This window comes from Lissotriton vulgaris, chromosome 5, assembly GCF_964263255.1.
Source record: "Lissotriton vulgaris chromosome 5, aLisVul1.2, whole genome shotgun sequence".
Taxonomy (NCBI): Eukaryota; Metazoa; Chordata; class Amphibia; order Caudata; family Salamandridae; genus Lissotriton; species Lissotriton vulgaris.
Window position 1 is genome coordinate 405,533,517 of NC_141693.1, and position 19,143 is coordinate 405,552,659.

At 43.8% G+C, this 19,143-nt stretch overlaps 1 protein-coding gene across 2 annotated transcripts in view; it reads right to left on the minus strand.

Moving 5' to 3' along the window:
* The window catches only part of ANK3 (ankyrin 3), a 2,005,091-nt gene that overhangs the window by 1,478,662 nt on the left and 507,286 nt on the right, over positions 1–19,143 (minus strand). For both annotated transcript variants that reach the window (XM_086921764.1, XM_086921763.1), the window contains exon 3: positions 15,986–16,024. In XM_086921764.1, the coding sequence (XP_086777890.1) occupies positions 15,986–16,024 (39 nt within the window). The remainder of the gene's footprint in view (positions 1–15,985; positions 16,025–19,143) is intronic.

A 19,143-nucleotide genomic window follows, 5' to 3' on the forward strand; every position in this document is an offset into this window, starting at 1 on the left:
CTGTTGTAAAGCGCGCTGACTCAGAAGCTCTGTATGGACTTGTAATTTTTGATGTTAACATTTGCTGTTGTAAGGCGCTCTGATACCGTCGGGTCTAGCTAGCGCTGTATAAAACTCTCAAAGAAATAAATAAATAGAAACAACAGCTTCATGGGTTCTTCGAAGGTAAGGAGACAATTTCATGGAATTTGCGAACACACGTAGGGGTATGGTGAGGTTACTCAAACCAAGGGTGCCAAAGAGCATGAAGATACAACTGCCCAACAGTAGATGGGTCTCAGAGTGAAACTCACAGATGCCTGGATCCGGCCAGCTGGCTAGCCAGTTAAGGCGGACGCTTCTCAGTGTCAGCAACTGAAGAAATTGATAAAAATAATCAAAAGGTGATGCAGGGGCAATCTCACAGGCAGCATATCTCCACCACATCACAGATTTCAAGAGGCTTGTAGACGTTTATGAGCATTGATTTCTGACGAGGTCAAATTCTTAGCTGCCTTTCTCTACTTTCCAATTAGGGGTACACAGGAAGTAGGTGCCTTAAGCCTTTCTATTGAAGTAGAACTACTTGGGGCTTCCTGGGAACTTCCAAGCTGGAAAACAGCAGCTGGAGGACAGGGAAATAGAGTGTAAGCAGGGTTTTGGCTTAGTTTCAGCTACGAGGAAGTGAGCAAAAGAAACAATTTATGGACAGAATGCTGGGCAATACAAGCTTTCACCCCCGTCACAATGATCTGGTTTAAATCCATCCTGGGACCGGTTTCAGGGCATCATCCTTCATCAGCTAGGTTAGCTTGATTCCAGTGGGGTAGTGAGCACGGGATTCACGTCTGGACATACCCTTCCCACTTAGGGCAACACATGCAAAATAAACATTTGAAGAACAGAATGCTGGACAATGCAAGCATTCACCCCCCCAGTTACAATGATATGGTTAAATCCATCATTCTTTTGCTCACGCACCACCCCAGTTTGGACCCAGCCATATGCAAATCAGTCGACCCTGTTCCTTGTGGGCGCAGTGCAGCCGGAACTGCCCAGCCAGGTCCTTCCTAGACTGGAAACAAGCATCCTGGGACCAATTTCAGGCCATCACCCTTCATCAGCCAGGCTAGCTTGAATCCAGTGGTGTAGTGATCACAGGACCCATGTCTGGGCATACCCTTCACACTTAGGCTGACATAAGCAAGATAAACAATTGATGGAAGGAAAGCTGGACAATGCAAGCTTTCACCCCCAGTTACAAGGATCTGGGTTAAATCCATCATTCTTTTGCTCACCACACCACCCCAATTTGGACCCTTGACCCTGTTCCTTGTGGGAACAGTACAGCCCGAACTGCCAAGCCAGGTCCTCCCTGGACCGGAAAAAAGCATCCTGGGACCGGTTTCAGGGTATCACCCTTCATCAACCAGGCTAGCTTGAATCCAGTGGTGTAGTGAGCATGGGACCCACGTCTGGGCATACCCATCCCACTTAGGGCGACACATGCAAAAGAAACAATTGATTGACGGAATGATGGACAATGCAAGCTTTCACCCCCAGTCACAAAGATCTGGGTTAAATCCATCATTCTTTTGCTAACCACACAACCCCAGTTTGGACCCAGCCATTTGCAAATCATTCTTGACTCTGTTCTTTCTGTGAACATTCCAACCCGAACTGCCAAGCCAGGTCCTCCCTGGATCGGAAACAAGCATCCAGGGATTGGTTTCAGTTTATCACACTTCATCAGCCAGGCTAGTTTGAATCCAGTGGTGTAGTGAGCAAAGGGACCCATGTCTCGGCAAACCCTTCCAACTTAGGGTGACGTGCAAAATAAACAATTGGTGGATGGAATGCTGGACAATGCAAGCATGTGGACAACCACTCATATTGCAAACTCATTTAGTTCTGCAGCAAGGGGTCTCTGAAGATCCAAGACTAGGAAAGGTCCAGTAAGCTACATAGAAGCTCCATGTTGCATTACAAAGGTAGATAGGGGGGCTACTATTAGGGAGCCAGTGACGAAACACTGTCCAGTGCATCTTACCACTCAAAGGTGTCAGTAAATCTGGCTGGAGTCAGTTTCCCCTTCTCAGGGAACCGTTTGGATAGGTAGACCCTTTGTCTACCTGCAGGAGATCAAGTTGATCCTCTAAGGCAACTCTGGCATACATACATTTCAATTCACCCAGGAATACATTAAAACGATGGAAGAGTGGGAAAGAGGAAGATGAGAATTAGGGTGTCCTCCTGAACTCAATCTGCAGTTTGGAAGATCCTTAGGGATTAGGGCCTCTCAGACAGTCACCAAAAACAACAAGCATTTGCAATGCAATATGTCTCGCATTTACGGCACTTTAACCCCTTCCATGCTGGTGACGAACCCCAGCCGTCATGCACTACAGTGCTCGTGTGCTGATGACGGCTGGGGTTCGTCATGGCCCGCCCGTGTTCTGCCGGCGGCCGCACACGGGGAAAATCGCGGCCGCACGGAAGGGGTTAAGCTATTGGCATTGGAAAGGACAATGCCTTTTATTTACGTTTTGAAAACCAAAACATAAAAAAAGGCATTGCCATTTACAATGCCAATAGATCAAACTCGTGTAAATGCGAGACCTATTGCATTGCAAATGCTTATTTGTTTTCCCCTCGTCAGCAGATTAGTTTGAATGCACATTTAACGTGACAGGCAGTATAAATGAGGATGATCACTTCCAACTACGATCAGGAAGCACTGGGTGCAACCGAGGGAATGAAAGGCTCAAAATGGGGATAGCTGTGACGGGGGTTCCTGGGTGCCGCTTCATTTTGAAGAGACTCGTTTTAGTTGTTTTCACAGTCTCATCACTTAGGAACTGAAGCGTTTTCAATATTATATACAAGTTTTAGTTGTTGCTTATTTATTATTATGCAACTAACAACCATTGAGAAAGCCCATGGTTCTGGCTTGTTGTAGTTGTAATGTTACTGGCTGTATTATATATCTGGATGCAATGATGGAATCTGCAAAAATGCGGTGGCCCGCCCAAACGCTCGCCGCCGAGCTGTGCCAGTACAGCTGAGCTGAAGGCGTTAGCTTCTTATAAGTAGTCGCGGGAGGCAGGGCAGGACCAGCCTGTAGGGTTGCAAACAGCTTAAGGGAGGAAGAGAAGCGTATATGGTGCTATCTTTGAACAAGCTGTTGGCATTACGCGCACAGCGGGCACCAGAGGCTGCCGAACAAAGGGGCCGCCAGAATGCCTAGCGCACAGGGAACCGCAGAGCGCGTCTCACCGTTGGGTCTCATGGCGCAGCAGCAAGGTGTGATCAGCCTGTACTCGCAGTAGAGGGTGGCCACCAGCAGCAGCCTGGCCCGCATCGCGCCTCCTTGTGTTGTTCCAACACCTGCCTGGACCCCTCATTCCTTCGCCTGGTAAGTACACGTGGACTGCAACCGCAGAAGCCCCCCAAGTGAGAAACAGTGCTTCTCCTCAGCCATGCACAAAGCGCCAACCCACTGCCAGCTCAGGCCAATGGGGCTGTCCAGGCGAGAGCGCAGTGGGTGGGAGCACTCGAAAGTTGAGACACCTGCGCGTGCTCATCTGCTGTCCGGGGGTAAGCTCTGGTCACAAGCTGAAAGACACACCGTGAGCGTGCCCATATGCTTGTCCGGGAGCAAGCTGATAGACACGCCGTGAGCGTGCACATCTGCGGTCTGGGAAAGTGCACATCTCCTGTCCCCTTTCCAAAGGCAAGTCGACGACAATAGATCTCGCTAGCGAGCAGCTACGCTGCGTCGCTAGGTGAGACCGAAAAAGTCCTTGGGACCTACATGGGACAGAGGAAAGAGATAATGGCAACACTTTTAAAATCCATAATTCTGAGGCATGATTCCTCACATTGAACTTGACAGCAAAATGTTTAGTTTTTCAACTTTTTACAGCACTAGAAATAACCCTTCCCTCTTGTGGAGAGGTTGCAGCTTGTACACCTAGCTGCCTTTACTAGCTCTGGCACCCAACAACTATGCAATCCCAAGAAGATCGTCCTTACTTAAAGGCAAGCAGCTTTATTAACATCATGCCATGCGAGCAGACAACATACAACAGTATCCTTACCAGGAACAGCAGTCAGTCAAAGCCTGCACTGTTCGGTTTGCTGAAAATATGTTGGGGACATTCAGAAAGCTACTATCGCAGAACCAGATGACCACATGGTTGACAACACGCACACTCTTGCGGTTACACTTTCCAGCATCTACTGAAAAATATAATGCCAACTTTATATTGCCACAAGAATCGATAGGCAATTTTTAAAATTACCGGGGTTGAATAGATTAACGACAGGCACAAATATCCTGGAATACTATAAATCTTGCTATGCCCTGAAGAAATCCAGTAACGGACAAAACGCGTTGGCTATTTAATTGAAAACAAGAATTGAATAAAGATTGAGTTTTAAACTTCCAGAACTTGTGACTGACTTCACTTTGGGAAAATGAATATGAACTTTCAAATTTGCAAATAGTACTGTACAAGGATTGTTATCTAAAAATACATGTGAATTTGACTTATTAGAATAGTGCAGAGCCATAATTTTGTACATTCAAAAAGCTTCACTGGGAATGCAAATCCAGACAGTCAATCCACAGCCAGGCAGAGACACACAGAAATGTTAGAACACAAAAACTCAGCCACTTCTAAAAGAGTGGCTTCTAAACACACAATGCAAAAACCACCTTCATAAAAAGATGTGTTATTACATTGTGAGTTCAGGCATACTAAACTTCACCTTTCCATCCCAAGCCTTAGGGAAGATAGGCTGGAAAACATATTACACAGCCTTCCCATTCTATCCTATGGGCAAGATGGCCTTTCCACAGTGAAAAACTAAATGGAGGTTATTTCACTGTCAGGACATAGCACACACCTTTGTACATGTCCTACCTTTCTCATGCACTGCACCCTGCCCAGGGGGTACCCTGGACGTAGCATAGGGGTGTCTGATATGCATAAAAAGGGAAGGGTAAGTCTGGCCAGTGAGTGCACTTGACAGAACAACATGGCAGTTTAACAAACTGTGCGCAGGCACTGCAATGGCAGGCCTGAGTTCCCTTTTTAAGGCTACTTGTGTGGGTGGCACAAATAGTGCTGCAGGCCCACTAGTAGCATTTGCATTACCAGCCCTGGCACACAAAGTGCCCTTTACTAGGGACGTTACTAGTAAGGCAAACATACCAATCATGGACAACCAAGTACCATTACACTTTACACAGGGAGCACTTGCAATTTGACACTGTTTAGCAGTGGCAAAGTGTGCAAAGCATCTAAGTTGGCAACACCATGTCAGAAAAAAGGTCTAGGGGGAAAGCAAAAAGTTTTAGGGCTTTAGCCAAAAAGGACCAAGTCCTACAAGCCTTTACAATTTGTTCTGAACTTGTCACATATGTTGAGCATTCAAAGGAAGAGGTCAAATGTTAGGTTCTGTGGTCGTTGGAGCTTGGGGTTTACTTTTCTTTCTGTGACCTCACAGTGAGAGGATTTATGTGATAATCATGCAGGGTACTCAGAAAGCCTGTAACACAAAACAATGTATAAATGTCTGTAAATGAACTGATCAAATATTTCAGAATATATCAGAATTAGTAAAGCACAAGTAACACATTTGTTTTGTGTAATTCTCAAGTGTGGAGGCAACAAATATTTGAATAAAATAAAAGCAAATCGCTATTTCCACATATCATTGTTTGTACGCTGTATAGTATTTTCACGAAAACTGTATGTCTGTGCAAATGTAATCGTCCTTTCAACTGAAATTGTGTTGTCTGTAATGGCAGTGCGCTATCACACCATGCATAATCAATTCTACATCACTCTACACCAGCCCACTCTACAACACTCCACAACAAGCTAAGACACTCTACTCTACTCTCTGCTACGCCACTTCATTCCACTCTATGCCAGTTTATGCCACTCCAATTTATGCTACTCCTCGCCACTTTACTCTTTACTCCTTTCTATGCTACGCCACTCCACTATGCCCAATGACACTTTTCTCCACGACACTACGCCCCTCCATGACACTCTATGAAATTCTACCCTGCAACATGGTACTCTACAACAGTCTACGCCACTCCAATCTACAACACCGTACCACTCAACTCCACTCTACGCTTCTCCAATCTATACCACTTTATGCAACTTCACTCCACTCTACAACCTCCACTTCACAACACAACATTCCACTCCGCTCTATGCCCCTCCACGACACTATGACACTCTACGACATTCTACTCTAAGACAGTCTACCCTATGACAGTCTATGACACTCTAAAACACTCTTTGCCTCTTTACTCCACTATATACCACTCCAATCAAAAGGTACGGACGGGGCTCTGATCTTTGTGGGAGGCTGGTGCTAAAGTAAATATCGAGACATTCCGAGACATTGCGACAGCGTGTTAGCACACCTGGTAATATTGAGGGGCTTGTGAATATCCTGCATCTATCTTTGCCTTTGACTCAGCCCTGTTTGTACCACCCAGCACTGCTTGTATGACTCCGAGGGGGGAGCGCTTGGTACTTGAAAGCTAGAAGAGAAATCTCTTGAAGTACAAATATTACACTCAGTATTGCGATTTGATGTAAAAATAAATGGTGCCTCTGGGGGTTTAAACTGCTGAGAAAAGAAAGAGCTGTTATCCGGGCATCCAGGGTTTGAGAAGTGACTTTGCGGTTTCCCTTCCCCGCGGCCGGGCTTAGCTCCGCCCCCTGCCTTCACCGACCGGCCGGGCTTCGCTCCGCCGGTCCAGCACTCCTGACCACAAGCCCCAGGAGCCTCAGGGGCAAAACGCGCATTTCCCACGCGCCAGGAGGCGCATAAAGACTCGCCTGCTCCCTCGTCCCACGAGGACGCGCGCGGGACGCGCCGTGCCAAGCCCGGGCAAAGGGCGAGCCCTCTGTGGCCCGAGGAGGACGGGACGGGGCTACCTCCCTTGGCTCTTGGTTAAGAGGAGGTACTTGCTTCCTTTTGGATTTTCTCTGTCTATTGCCTTTCTCCAAGGACTTATTCCCTTCTGACGCGCACGATTTGGCGATAACCATTTTGCTACTTCCAAATCAAACTATGACTCGCAAGGGGGATAATACAAACAGTACTACATTGTCAATTGCTAGAGAAGTTGATAAAGGTGTATCTCTCCAGCCCACACAAACAGTAGACACATGGCAAGCTTTATCGCGGTTAGATGACTTACACACCCTCTGTAAAACTAAACATGTCTTAGTGCAATCACCACTTCCTGCCGAAAGCTCCTGTGTATTGCCGGATACTGTTAGCCCCTTGCATCCCCTCCCATCACCTAAAAAAGCCAACCTCGAAAACGCCCAAGGGATAGCATTCCCCCAGTTCTCATCTGCTAAAAGGAAACACAGTGGGGTTAATCACAATGGGAACCAATCAAAATTCCAAAAATTGCGCTTAAGCCCCACAGTCCCAGTCAGTAATTCTTCCACGACTCCTGAGGATACTGAGAAATTAGTCTTTCTAGCATCCCTATACAGCTGGATCTATTATCCCTTATTGAACAACAGGTCAGTTCTATTATATCACCACTAATAGAAAAAATAAACACACTAGGGGACAGGCTGACCGGAATGGAGGAAACCATCAAGTCCAACTTGCTAGCTAATAAATGCTTTATAACATCAAATTGTTCCCACCCACCTTCTACTCCCAAAGACCCCAAGCCAACTATGCAAAACAAAAGGGCCGCAACCCAACCAATAGTTCCTAACGCACCAGCCCCAACAGCCCTCAAAACTTCTTCTAAACCCGTTTTGCCGCAGCCTACTGCTCCTAGAGCACAGTATAACAAAGTTACTTCTATTCAACTTCCACCGGAGGCAGCTCCTTTTGTATGTGTCCTCGCGGGAGTACCTTCACTTACACCTGGTAAAACCGAGAGCCAACATGATCTGCTGAACAAGGTTAAATTCTGGCTGACAAAAAACAGACCTCTGCCACATAACCTCGAGGGTACAATAATGAGTGTTAGAAGGGTGGGTTGGCTGGGTTCCCTCCCAAAAGACATTGCTGGTGACCTAGTGTTCGTTAGGTTTAGGCAGAGGCATATTGTTCCATACCTGCGTACCTGTGCACCCCAAGTGGGAAACGGCCCAATTTCTGTCTGGGATTTGCATGATTTTTACCCTAGAACGCCATGCATCCCCACATCTAGTCTAAAGGTAGGCTGCAACATGTTAATGGGCAGAGGATTCCATGTATTGAGCGGCAGTAGCTTTCCCACCTATACCCGACAGGAATCATTGTGTTATAGCCCTAAGTATTGGAACCCTTATTAATTACTGTTTGTTTTAAGCTTAACCTGAGAAAAGTACGCTATAATTAAGATATTTATCCCCACAGGTCGGGCAAAGTTTCTTTTAACTTGTAGATATTATGTGTTTTTGTATGTATGCTTTTACCGAACTGTTTGTTTTTTTACTGTGCGCTTTTATGATTTTAAATTAAAATCGAATAAAGCTATACTGACTGACTGGCTACCACTCCAATCTACAACACTCTTTGCCACTTTACTCCACTTAATACCACTCCAATTTAGGGCACTCTATGTCACTTTACTTAAGTCTCCACCACTCCTCACCACTCTGCAGCACTTTACTCCACTTTGTACTATGGCACTCTACACCCCTCCACTCTACGACAGCACTCTACTCTACGACAGCACTCCACACCATTCTGCGCCCCTCTACGACACTCTATGCAACTCTACCCTACACACTCCACTCTACACCACTCCCTTTTATGCGACAAACCTTTAGTCATACTGAACAGCAGCCAAGCTGATATACAACGTGGCTACATTGGCAAAGCCAATTGCCCTTGTGTAGGCGAGACCCACTGGCTTTGCCAGTGCTTTCTTACTCAATGCTGTCTTGCATACCTGGTAATTAGCAAGCACAGCACATCTCAGAATAATTTCTGAAAACATTAATAAATTAGCTTCCTCGCCAATGAGACCAGCCTCCCTGTCCTTGGATGCAAATGAACTCATCTTTCTGGACAGGAGCATGCAGTCCATTTTTCTTTCATCTCAAGCAAGCGGTGACAGTAAAGTTACATAAGAAAGTTTGCACGTCGTGCTGCCGACACATCTCTTTGCTACCAAACTATTCTATAATTTAACTTATCAAGTCGACTGTCCGCTGTGGAATTTCGTTTCAAATCTTTAGAGTCATGTATAGACTTTAAAAGCTGCCTTCCTTTCCCGCATTTGATCTTTGCTTGGGTTGTTTCAGCGTCTCTCTCAGAACATAAACCCAGCGCCCTGAGACCCTCACGGAGGGTAGTGCGCTTACAAACTCCTGACTGAAAGATACATAACTGTAACTCACCCAAGTCAGGAAAACTGCCTTCTGAAAAATGAAAATCTTGACAACAGTATTTCTGTATATCTGTTGGTGAAAATATGTTTATGATCATTAATAAGGGCACCCATCTCCCTGCATGTCCTATTGTCCCTGTTATTTGAATATTGCCGCTGTAAAAAGACTTTGATCGTATATTTCTCCGCTGTATCAATGGATGCCGGTACTCCATATGCGTGCACTAACTACAACAAAGAGGCAAACATATGACAAGCAAATGAATTGTTCAGGTAGTCAGTCAATCAGTTTAAGTCTACGATGTCATAATCATTTAGGCACACAAATACAGCTCTTACAACGTTGATGTAAGCAAATCAATCTTGTAGAATACCCCATATTGTACTCTAGAAGGATACTGTAAGTCCATGGCCAAGTAGAGTTTAAAATGCCAAAAGCAGAGTTCCTTTAATAGGCCAGAGAAGCTTGAGGTCACTCGCAACATCCATTTTATACATGGTAGGAGGGTACTTTACGTCTTATATTATATGAGAAAACCATCAGCCAACACATTATAAACCCATGGTCTGTTGCACCTTCTATGCAAAAGGACCCTCTTGGTGCAGATAAATATAATACATGTTGTATGCGCTTTGTGAAAATACCTGCAATAGGTAGCTGATACATGTAAATTCTGGCAAGCACATACTCTAGTAAACTGTAGTTTAAAGTAAGTTTGCAACAAAGCTATTTTTGTTATTTAGAATGTGTGGGCAAAAGGAAGAGAGAACCCTGCTCCCCTTGTATTGAAGTCTCAAATTGCAATAAATAAACATTTTCATTACCATCATAAGATTTTTTTAGGAGGTTAACACATATAATAAACATAACAGGCCAGACATACTGCAAGAAACTGGAGTATTAGTTCAGGGGGAGATAAGCCACCTCAAATAATAATCACAATCTTTGTCAGGGTGAAACACTAAAGTCACTAATTAAACCTGTGCTTAACCATCTGGTAGTCTGGCACAAAGCAGCCAGGCTTAACTTAGAGGCAGTATGTAGAGCATTTATGCGGTACTCAAACAGTAATGCAGTGGAAAAACAACACAAAAATCCCAAAGCCAATTTAGAACAATAGAGTACATGTTAATAAATAAAAGGACAGCAAAATGCCAAAACTTAAAAGAGTAGAACGAGAGATATGAATTTTGAAAGTGTGAATTAAAAAACAGCACCAAAAGTGCAAAGTGCCAACTGCGGTTATCTGGTCATGCTAGACTGTGGCAAAGTCGAAAGTTAAGGCTTACCGCAATGGGGCACCAGATGGATACAGGGACCAGGTTCATCCCAATGGAAAATGTACCTTCTTTCAGAACATTTATTGAGGAAAAGTGGTCTTCGATGAGTCATCAGAAGACCAAACAGCAACCTGCATGTGGAATCCGAAGCAGGGCTCGATGACGGCAGGTCAATGAACAGCGTGGGTCTGGTGTGGTCGAAGATGGAGGTTGTCAGCATCTTTTGATTGCTGCTCAGTGATGAGCATGGTAATGCTGTTTAGCGGGCATTGGCTGAGTCTAATCTGATAAAGCAGTTGTTTGGGTTCTGCTTGGCATTGAATCAGTGAACAAGTCGACGAAGGTTGTCAGCGTCAATGCTCAGCATTGAATCTGGTGAAACTTGCAGTTAGGAAGGGAGGAGTACACTCTGACCACAATCAAGGATCCAGGATCTTGAGGATAGTGCTTGGGGCAGTGGCGGCCACCATAAAATTAAAGTGGCGGGGCAGGGGACGAAAATGGCCAGGAAGCGAGGGAAAGGGGAAATCATTTTTAAAATATGTACCTTTCCTTTTGCTGCCTCCGACAATCCCCTCGGGGCTCTCCCAGCAGTCTCTGGAGAAAGCAGGCCCCCTACCCAATCCAGACGCTGCTCTCTTGCTATGACAGCAGCACCAGGATTGGTCTGAGGCGCCTGGTCTGCTGCTCAGAAGGTCCCTGGGAGCCTGCGGCTTTTCTCCAATACAGCTGTGAACACAAATAAATGGCGAGGAGAGGAAGAACAGATGTAACTAACATTCATGCTGGCATACATTCGGAGTCTTGTAGGTCACCAACAGGGAGGGCTCTCCATACTGTGTGCAAGGTTGGTACAATAACTACTCGACTGTCAAATTGTCAGGTTCATACAGGATCGATGAGTGCTCACTATCTAGCGATCTATGCGCAGCTGATGTAGTCCCTAAGTTGTCTATCTCAGCTGAAGCTGTGTTGTCTTCTCCAATGTCCACGTCCGCCTGGTCTCTCAGCCCCTTACCGTGCTCTCTCAGAACTTCCAGCATGCTAGCTGAGTTTTCAAGATTTCTTTCCACATGTTCACCAGTGCGCACCTGAGTCTACATTCCTCCACCACTGCCCACTCCAAGAGGTCCAGGGGCGGCCTTAGGCATGTGCAAGCTGTGCACCTGCACACGGCCACCAAACCCCAGGGGCCACCATGCCAATATATAAGCTTAATATAATAATCCTCCGAGGATGGACACATATTTGCGCTGCGGCCTCTGGCAGGGATTTGGTGGCCTCCGGCTCTGTTCCACTTCCAAACACCCTGACCCCCCCCCCCCCCCCGCCCCCCCCTCTTCACTGGCCTCCGTGCTCCACCCCGCCCGGGCCCCCTCTTCCGGGGCCTCCTACCTACGCTCCCTGCCCAGGGCCACCATGAGCCTAGAGCCGCCCCTGAAAGGTCTGACCTCTGCTTGACGAGAGCCGGGAGGGGAATGGGGGGTTGGTTTGGCCCAGTGTATTGCTATGCGGCATCACGCCGACAGGAGGCCCAGTTGGGCAAATGTATATACTTTTTTTTCCCCTTCTTAGGAAGTGGTAACAGCCCTAGCAAACAATGACGCACTGAATTCCACAGCTACTCTGGTCACCCTATGTAACGCCCGGAGTACATCATTCCAGAATGTGTGGAGTTGTGTTCAGGTCCATGCTACGAGACAAAAATCTGCAGGTGCTGTATCGCATCCAGCGCAACCCGCTTATCTCACGGGGTACACTTGATGTAAAGGAGACGGTGTCAGATAGGCTTGGTAAAGAAAATAGAAATGCACCAGCTTAAAGTAAGCCTTGATAGCCGTCCATTTGATTATTTAAATTGTATTTACCAGTTTAATTCAGGAAGCTGCTTTTTACAGTGTTTACTGGCTCTGGCTGGTGGGCATTTATTATGAGATTGCAACTCAACTGCACTAAACTATTGCAGCACAATATCCATATAGTTTTCATATTACTTGTCACAACAAAACTGTAAGAAGTCACTATGGTGGAGCGGCTGTGCCATTATTCTATTACAGGTAGCTAGAGATGTCACAAATAGACTGCAATAAGTTATTGCAGTTGAATGGCTATGTAATTGTATTACTACATATGACTAGTAATGTCGCAACAACACTCTAGTGTGTAACAATAGAGACGGATTTTTTATAAAGGGATAGTAGACTCCCATGTATTCCATGTTTACATTGGCCTCTGCATTTCATGGCTTTTATTCTACTGCCTCGTCACCCAAGGTTTATACGTCTACGGTGCGAATATCCACTGCTTCTTCAGAACACTACAAAATGTACATTGCAAACAACTGTGATTTTCTCTTAGTGATTCACATTTAGGAAACTAATATATATTAATAATTTATGGACAACATAAAAATACATCTGTTTATGAACATGCCCAATGCACACCATATGACAGATCTAAATAAATACACATGTATTTTACAAAAAGCACATAACAGTATTCAGTTCGCATTGGTGATAACACAGTGCAAAGCAAGCACTGTCTTTATCACTACTATCATATGTACTCATCCTCAAAGTTTACATTGACACTCCTGCTGATTGGACATCGTTTGTTCTGAAAGACGTCCCGGAAACAAAGTTAAATTTTACTTTTTCAGCATTGGAGGTGGCCTAACGGCTAGACAGGTCGACCTCGAAGCTGGGGATCCATGTGCTAGTTTCGGAAGGGATGCGCAACATCCTGTGACCCTGGGCAAATCACTTAATCTCCACGTGCCTTATTGTTTCCATCTGTAACGCAACAGGTGCTCATGCAAAGCGCTCTAATACCTTCGGGTCGATTTCGCACTATATAAAACAAAAATAAATAAATAACTTATATATATATATATATATATATATATATACACACACACACGTGTGTGTATGTTGGAGATTACATAAGTATTTTTTCTTTATAGTCACTCGCATTTAAACATTTAACAGGTGGTCTGACATCAGTGCTAGATTGTCATATGAGAAAGGATTAACCGTCTAGTTAACAGCATTGTTAATAATAAATACCTCCGTTAATGTTCCTTTGCGGGCGGCAGTAACAATCAGTAATTACCGTATCTTTCCCCATCAACCTAATTTGATAAATATTAAATGCTTAAAAACAACAATTTCGGAAACAGATGCCTAACGAGGCGGCACTGCAGTTCAAGCGATGGACTCATGTTAGGGTAATTAAAATATACATCTCCCAATACAGCAATGGAGAAAAGAAAAGATACAATCGAAATATAATTCAGTTTTTCTCAGAGAATAATTTGCACAGCACAGGTGTTCCCCCGGGCAACTATTGTGATCTGCTTAGGAACAATTGTATGTGCTATACCTTTGCTTGACGTACCTACGTGTTATTTAAAAAACTTGTGACTATAATTTTTAACAAATTTTTGATGTAAAAAAAATAAATAAGTACGGGCTTTTGACAGCAGCTCACTGAATGCGAGTCCATTTGGCATGGAGTCACGAAGGTAATTCACGGATTATTACTAATATACATATGAAAATAGGGAGCAGTGCCACCTTCCATACCCAAGTCTGAAGCCTGTTGCCAATCACTAAACAAGCACTGGCAAAGCCAATAGGTTTCAAGTACACAAGAGCTATTGCCTTTGCCAATGTGTTTTAGCCATGTGGTACACCAGTGTGGCACTTTTCAGCATGGCTAAAAGTTAGTGGTGCAGAGGAGAGTGGCGTGGAGTGTTGTAGAGTGGAATGGGGAAGCAGCGTATAGTACAGTGGCGTAGGGTGCAGTTGCATAGAGTGCATTGGTCTATAGTGGGGTTAAGAGTAGAGTGGCTTAGAATGCTGTATTGTAGAGTAGAGTGGAGTGGAGTAGAGTGGCGTAGAGTAGATTATTTCAGTGTAGAGGGAAGTGGCGTAGAGTAGAGTGGCAAAAGGTAGAGTGTAGTTGCATTGAAAGGCATAGAGTGTAATGGCATGGAGTAAAGTGGTGTAGCATGCAGTGGTTCAGAGGAGATGAGAGTAGCATGCAGTGGACTGATGTAGAGTGCAGGGGTCTAGAGTTGAATGTTACAGAGTAAAGTGCATTGGTTTAGAGTGTATTGGCATAGAGTGCAGTGGCGTAGAGTGCAGTAATGAAAAGTGGCGTACAGTGGAGTTGTGCAGAGTAGATTGATGTGGCTTAGACTGAAGTGGTGTAGAGTGCAGTGGCAAAGAGTGCAGTCGTGTAGAGTACCTTGGCAAGGAATGGTTTACCATAGAGCAGAGTAATACAGAGTAGAGTGACGTGCAGTGGCGTAGAGCGCAGTGGGGTAAAGTGGAGTGGTGCAGAGTGCAGTGGAGTGGTGTAAAGTGAAATGGTACAGGGCAGAGTGCAGTGGCGTGGAGTGGAGTGGAGAATTCATGGTTTGGTAGCACACTGCCATTAAAGATACCACATTTTTAATTGAAATTACCATTATATTTGTATGTATAGTTTTACTAATAAAACTATACAGTGCACAAATGAAAATGTGTGAAAATTGCATTACCTAGTGCAATGATTTGTTTAGATCATATTAAATTATTTCTTTCCAAACACACTTAAGAAATAACAAAAAAATTGCTTTATTTCTGTTTCTAATTCTGAAATATTCTGAAATATTTACCCAGTTCATTCAAATGTTGTCATGTGCTAGGAAAAAACTATTTTCTACCCCCAGTATCCTGCAAGATTGTCACATAAATCCTCTCACTACGAAGTCAGAGAAAGAAAAGTAAACAAGCGCTCTCGGAAGACAGCGCCTGGCATTGGACCTCAGTCTTTCAATGCCAGCACATGTGATGAGATAAGAACAAGATTTACAGGCCTGTTTACAGAAAGGGAGCACTTGGAAGAATTCTGTCAATAAGGTTTGGGCAAGCAAAGGTACGAAATCAAACTGGACTGCTTAAAACTAGGCCAGAAAATGGAAAGCAAGAAAACGTGAGTTACAAACCCCAAAGTCAATACCAAGCAACAAGCAGATTGCATTCCTTGGTCAACTTTCTGAATGTCCCTAAGATGTCTTTAGCAGCCCAGACACCTGTGCTGTCTGGTTGGCTGAGACCTAACAAGGTGACAATAAATTAGAAGCATGCTCGAACGTTCATTCTTGTTCAATTTCTGGACTGGCACCAGAACTTGCTCCAAACAAGGATATGAGGAACACTTCGACCACACAGAATGTGATTAAAACACATTTTTCCTCCATTAATAAGCAGTACACTTCGATTTTTTTTAAAACAAATTCACAATAATAAAGAAGGCTGTCCATACATTGATGAAAAAAAAGGGGCCTACCTTTGTTGAACTTCTGGGTGAATGAACTCTGCGGTAGACCTAGAAACCAAGGCAAAATGTAAATGATTATACACGACATAATAAGCAAGGCACCAAACAATTTTTTAAAGGCACTGCTGTTTTGATACCAGTGCATCGATAATAGGTAAATGATTTTCTAGAGCTACCTAATAAAAAAAAGCAAGCAGGCATAAACATTGTAATTAATGTTCCACAAAATAGATTAGCAATGCATGACATGTCTTCTAAAACATACAGCATGAAAGGATGACGGTAAAAATTAAAATGCCTCTATGTAGCACAAGTGATCCTTGGAACAAGCGTTCACATGGAACTCATTTCTGAAAAAAAGCTGTAGTTGCACAGATCTTTCAGTGCAGAGTCAATCTTTATATCAATATTCTTAATCCAATGCACAATGATATTTAGTAAAGAATAGTAGAACAATTTGAAACACAGTCAGTATTTATAAATAACTACGGTTCCGCCAAACCAAGTTTTAATAAAAAAACATTTATGTATTTTCAAAAAACATTTTTGAGAGTGTTTCTCAAAAAGAAAAAAATTATTAGGCCCCAGGTGTAAATAAAAAACAATACAGAAACGAGTAAAAACAGCGATGGAGAATGTGAACATCCACTGTATATTGGTTGCTCTATATCAAAAGACAGCAGTTTATATTAAGTACAATCACGGACACAGGGAGTTAATCATTGTATCACAGTTCTAGAAACTAGTCTGTCTTTGTACATGTGTTGACAGCGTGTCCACCCTTAAAATAGTACAAGAGTCTTCAGGGCTGAAATGGCCTGGGTTTTGCTGGTATGTAGAGTGTCAGGTGTAAGATTGACCTTTGAAGGGTTGAAACGCCGTTGACAAACATACAAAGACAGACTGGATTCTTTAACTCTGATACAGTCCTTGATTTTACTGAATATAAACTGCTTCTTTTGATATATGCAAAAATAACAATTGATGGACGGAATGTTGCACAATGGCAAAACATTCACCCCCAGTCACAGATCTGGGTTTAATTCATCGTTATTTTGCTCACCACACCACTCCAGGGCTGGACTGTTCCCATGAGGCACAAGGTCTAGACTGATTTGCATATGGCAATGTGTGAACTCGGGTGGCAGAGTGGGCTAAAGAACGGTGATGGATAACCTAGATCTGTTGACTGGGTGTGAGTGTTTGATTGGTTCAGATGCTCTGTCCAACACCACCCCCTTTTGTACCACTTTGGTCGCCATAAGTTGGCAGGGTATGCTCAGACGTGAGTCCCTTGCTCACTTTGCCTCTGGATTCAAGCAAGCCTGGCTGAAGACGGCTGTAATGCCAGAAACCGGTCCTAGGAAGCTTGTTTCCGGTCCAGGGAAGGCATGGCTTGGCAGTTCGGCTGGACTGTTCCCATGAGGCACTGGGCCAGACTGATTTGCATATGGCCATGTCTGAACTGGGGTGGCAGAGTGGGCTAAAGAACGGTGATTGATTAAACCTAGACCTGTTGACTGGGTGTGAGTGTTTCATTGGTGCAGATGCTCTGTCCATCACCACCCCCTTTTGTACCCCTGTGTAGCAAAGACAGCATTCTTGTGAAGGCCAGCATCTATGCAATCCATTGCCTTGGACAGTCATTTTCAGCTATATTGAATTATATATTGAATGTTTTATTTCTTTAGCGCGACAAAGAAGTTCCAATCTATGATTGGTGAACTTTCAGACAGTTGGTGGTGCATTACTCTTTATCTGCGATATAATTTCTGTTACATCTTAAGAGATATTAAGAATAAGATTGGCATGGACTGTCCGACCCCTGGCTTATTTAATGTGGAAGCCCGACATCTATGACCTCTAACCACTTCACGGTTAAGGATCCGTGAAGCCATCAGTGACAAACACTATGCAACATCAAAGAATACGCACTAAGCACAATAGATACAGATGAACGCAAGAATGTTCATCGTTAACATTTTCAAATATATTCAAGAAAAGTAATGCCTGCGAAGGGTAGGTTTTAAAACAACTGAGAACAAAGGGTAATGGTTCAAAGGTTTCAATACATTTCAGATGCTGGTGTTTAAATCCAAACATCATAATTTAACATATTAAGTGCTTTTCTTGAATCTGTTCATTCTTTGAGTGAATTCTTCTTTCCACCAAGAGGTCAATGTTGCAACAAAAACACACCAGACAAATCACTTGACCACAATCACATGATCAGTTTGTGATCAAATTTTCAGAGGTCTCACCAAAGCCTCCTCTCAGGAATTAGCCTACCTCCAAGGCTGATCCTTTGCATAGCTAATCCCCTCTCCAATAAGCAAGTATAGCTATGACGTCCGTGCTGAAAAGCCAGCCTGCACCCAGACACCTCAATCACAAGCCAATTGCAAAACTCAACCTGATTTCCAAAAGGACTAAAAACACTGCCACCATTTAAATACAAAGATTTAATGACAACCACCCAACACCTTTCATTTAGAGCTGTGTGCTGGTTAAAAGACAGAATCTTACATTTACTTAATTGGAGCAACAAGCAGGAGGCAGCCAACCTTTTGAACTTGAGTCTGTCTTTTGCTTGGTGAAAAAAAGATTATTGGATTCTCCATCATGTAGACAGCGTTTTACTGTGTTTTAAGGCTAGACTTTCTGACTTCTTCTACCCCATTCAAATGTGTCTGTTCCCTTCCTCAGTATCCAACCATACGTGTGGAGTTAAAGATGGATCCCTGTGAGGCTGTTGTATTAACACATATATGGCCACTGTGAGTACAATGTGTGATAATTTAGTTTCCTATGCTAATTGTGGACAATAGTACAATCACATCATAGGCTTGTAGAACAAATGCCTTAATGACAACTTTGTCCTGGAATGACGATTCTCAATTAACATGCAGAGACAATCTTGATTTCATTAAAGACAAAAGAGGCTATCATTATGCATAAATCTTTATTGCTGCCCAACATGCATCCCTTTAACGATCGTACATACACACATCACAAAGTAGAATTGTTCCATCTCGGAATCATAGTACAGTATATATATGACCATGGTAACATCTATCGTCCTCTGTTTAGGCTGCAACATGAAGAAAAACTTTAAACAACTCGGGAAACATCTGAAACAATATAATCCACAGAAAAGGATTCCAACA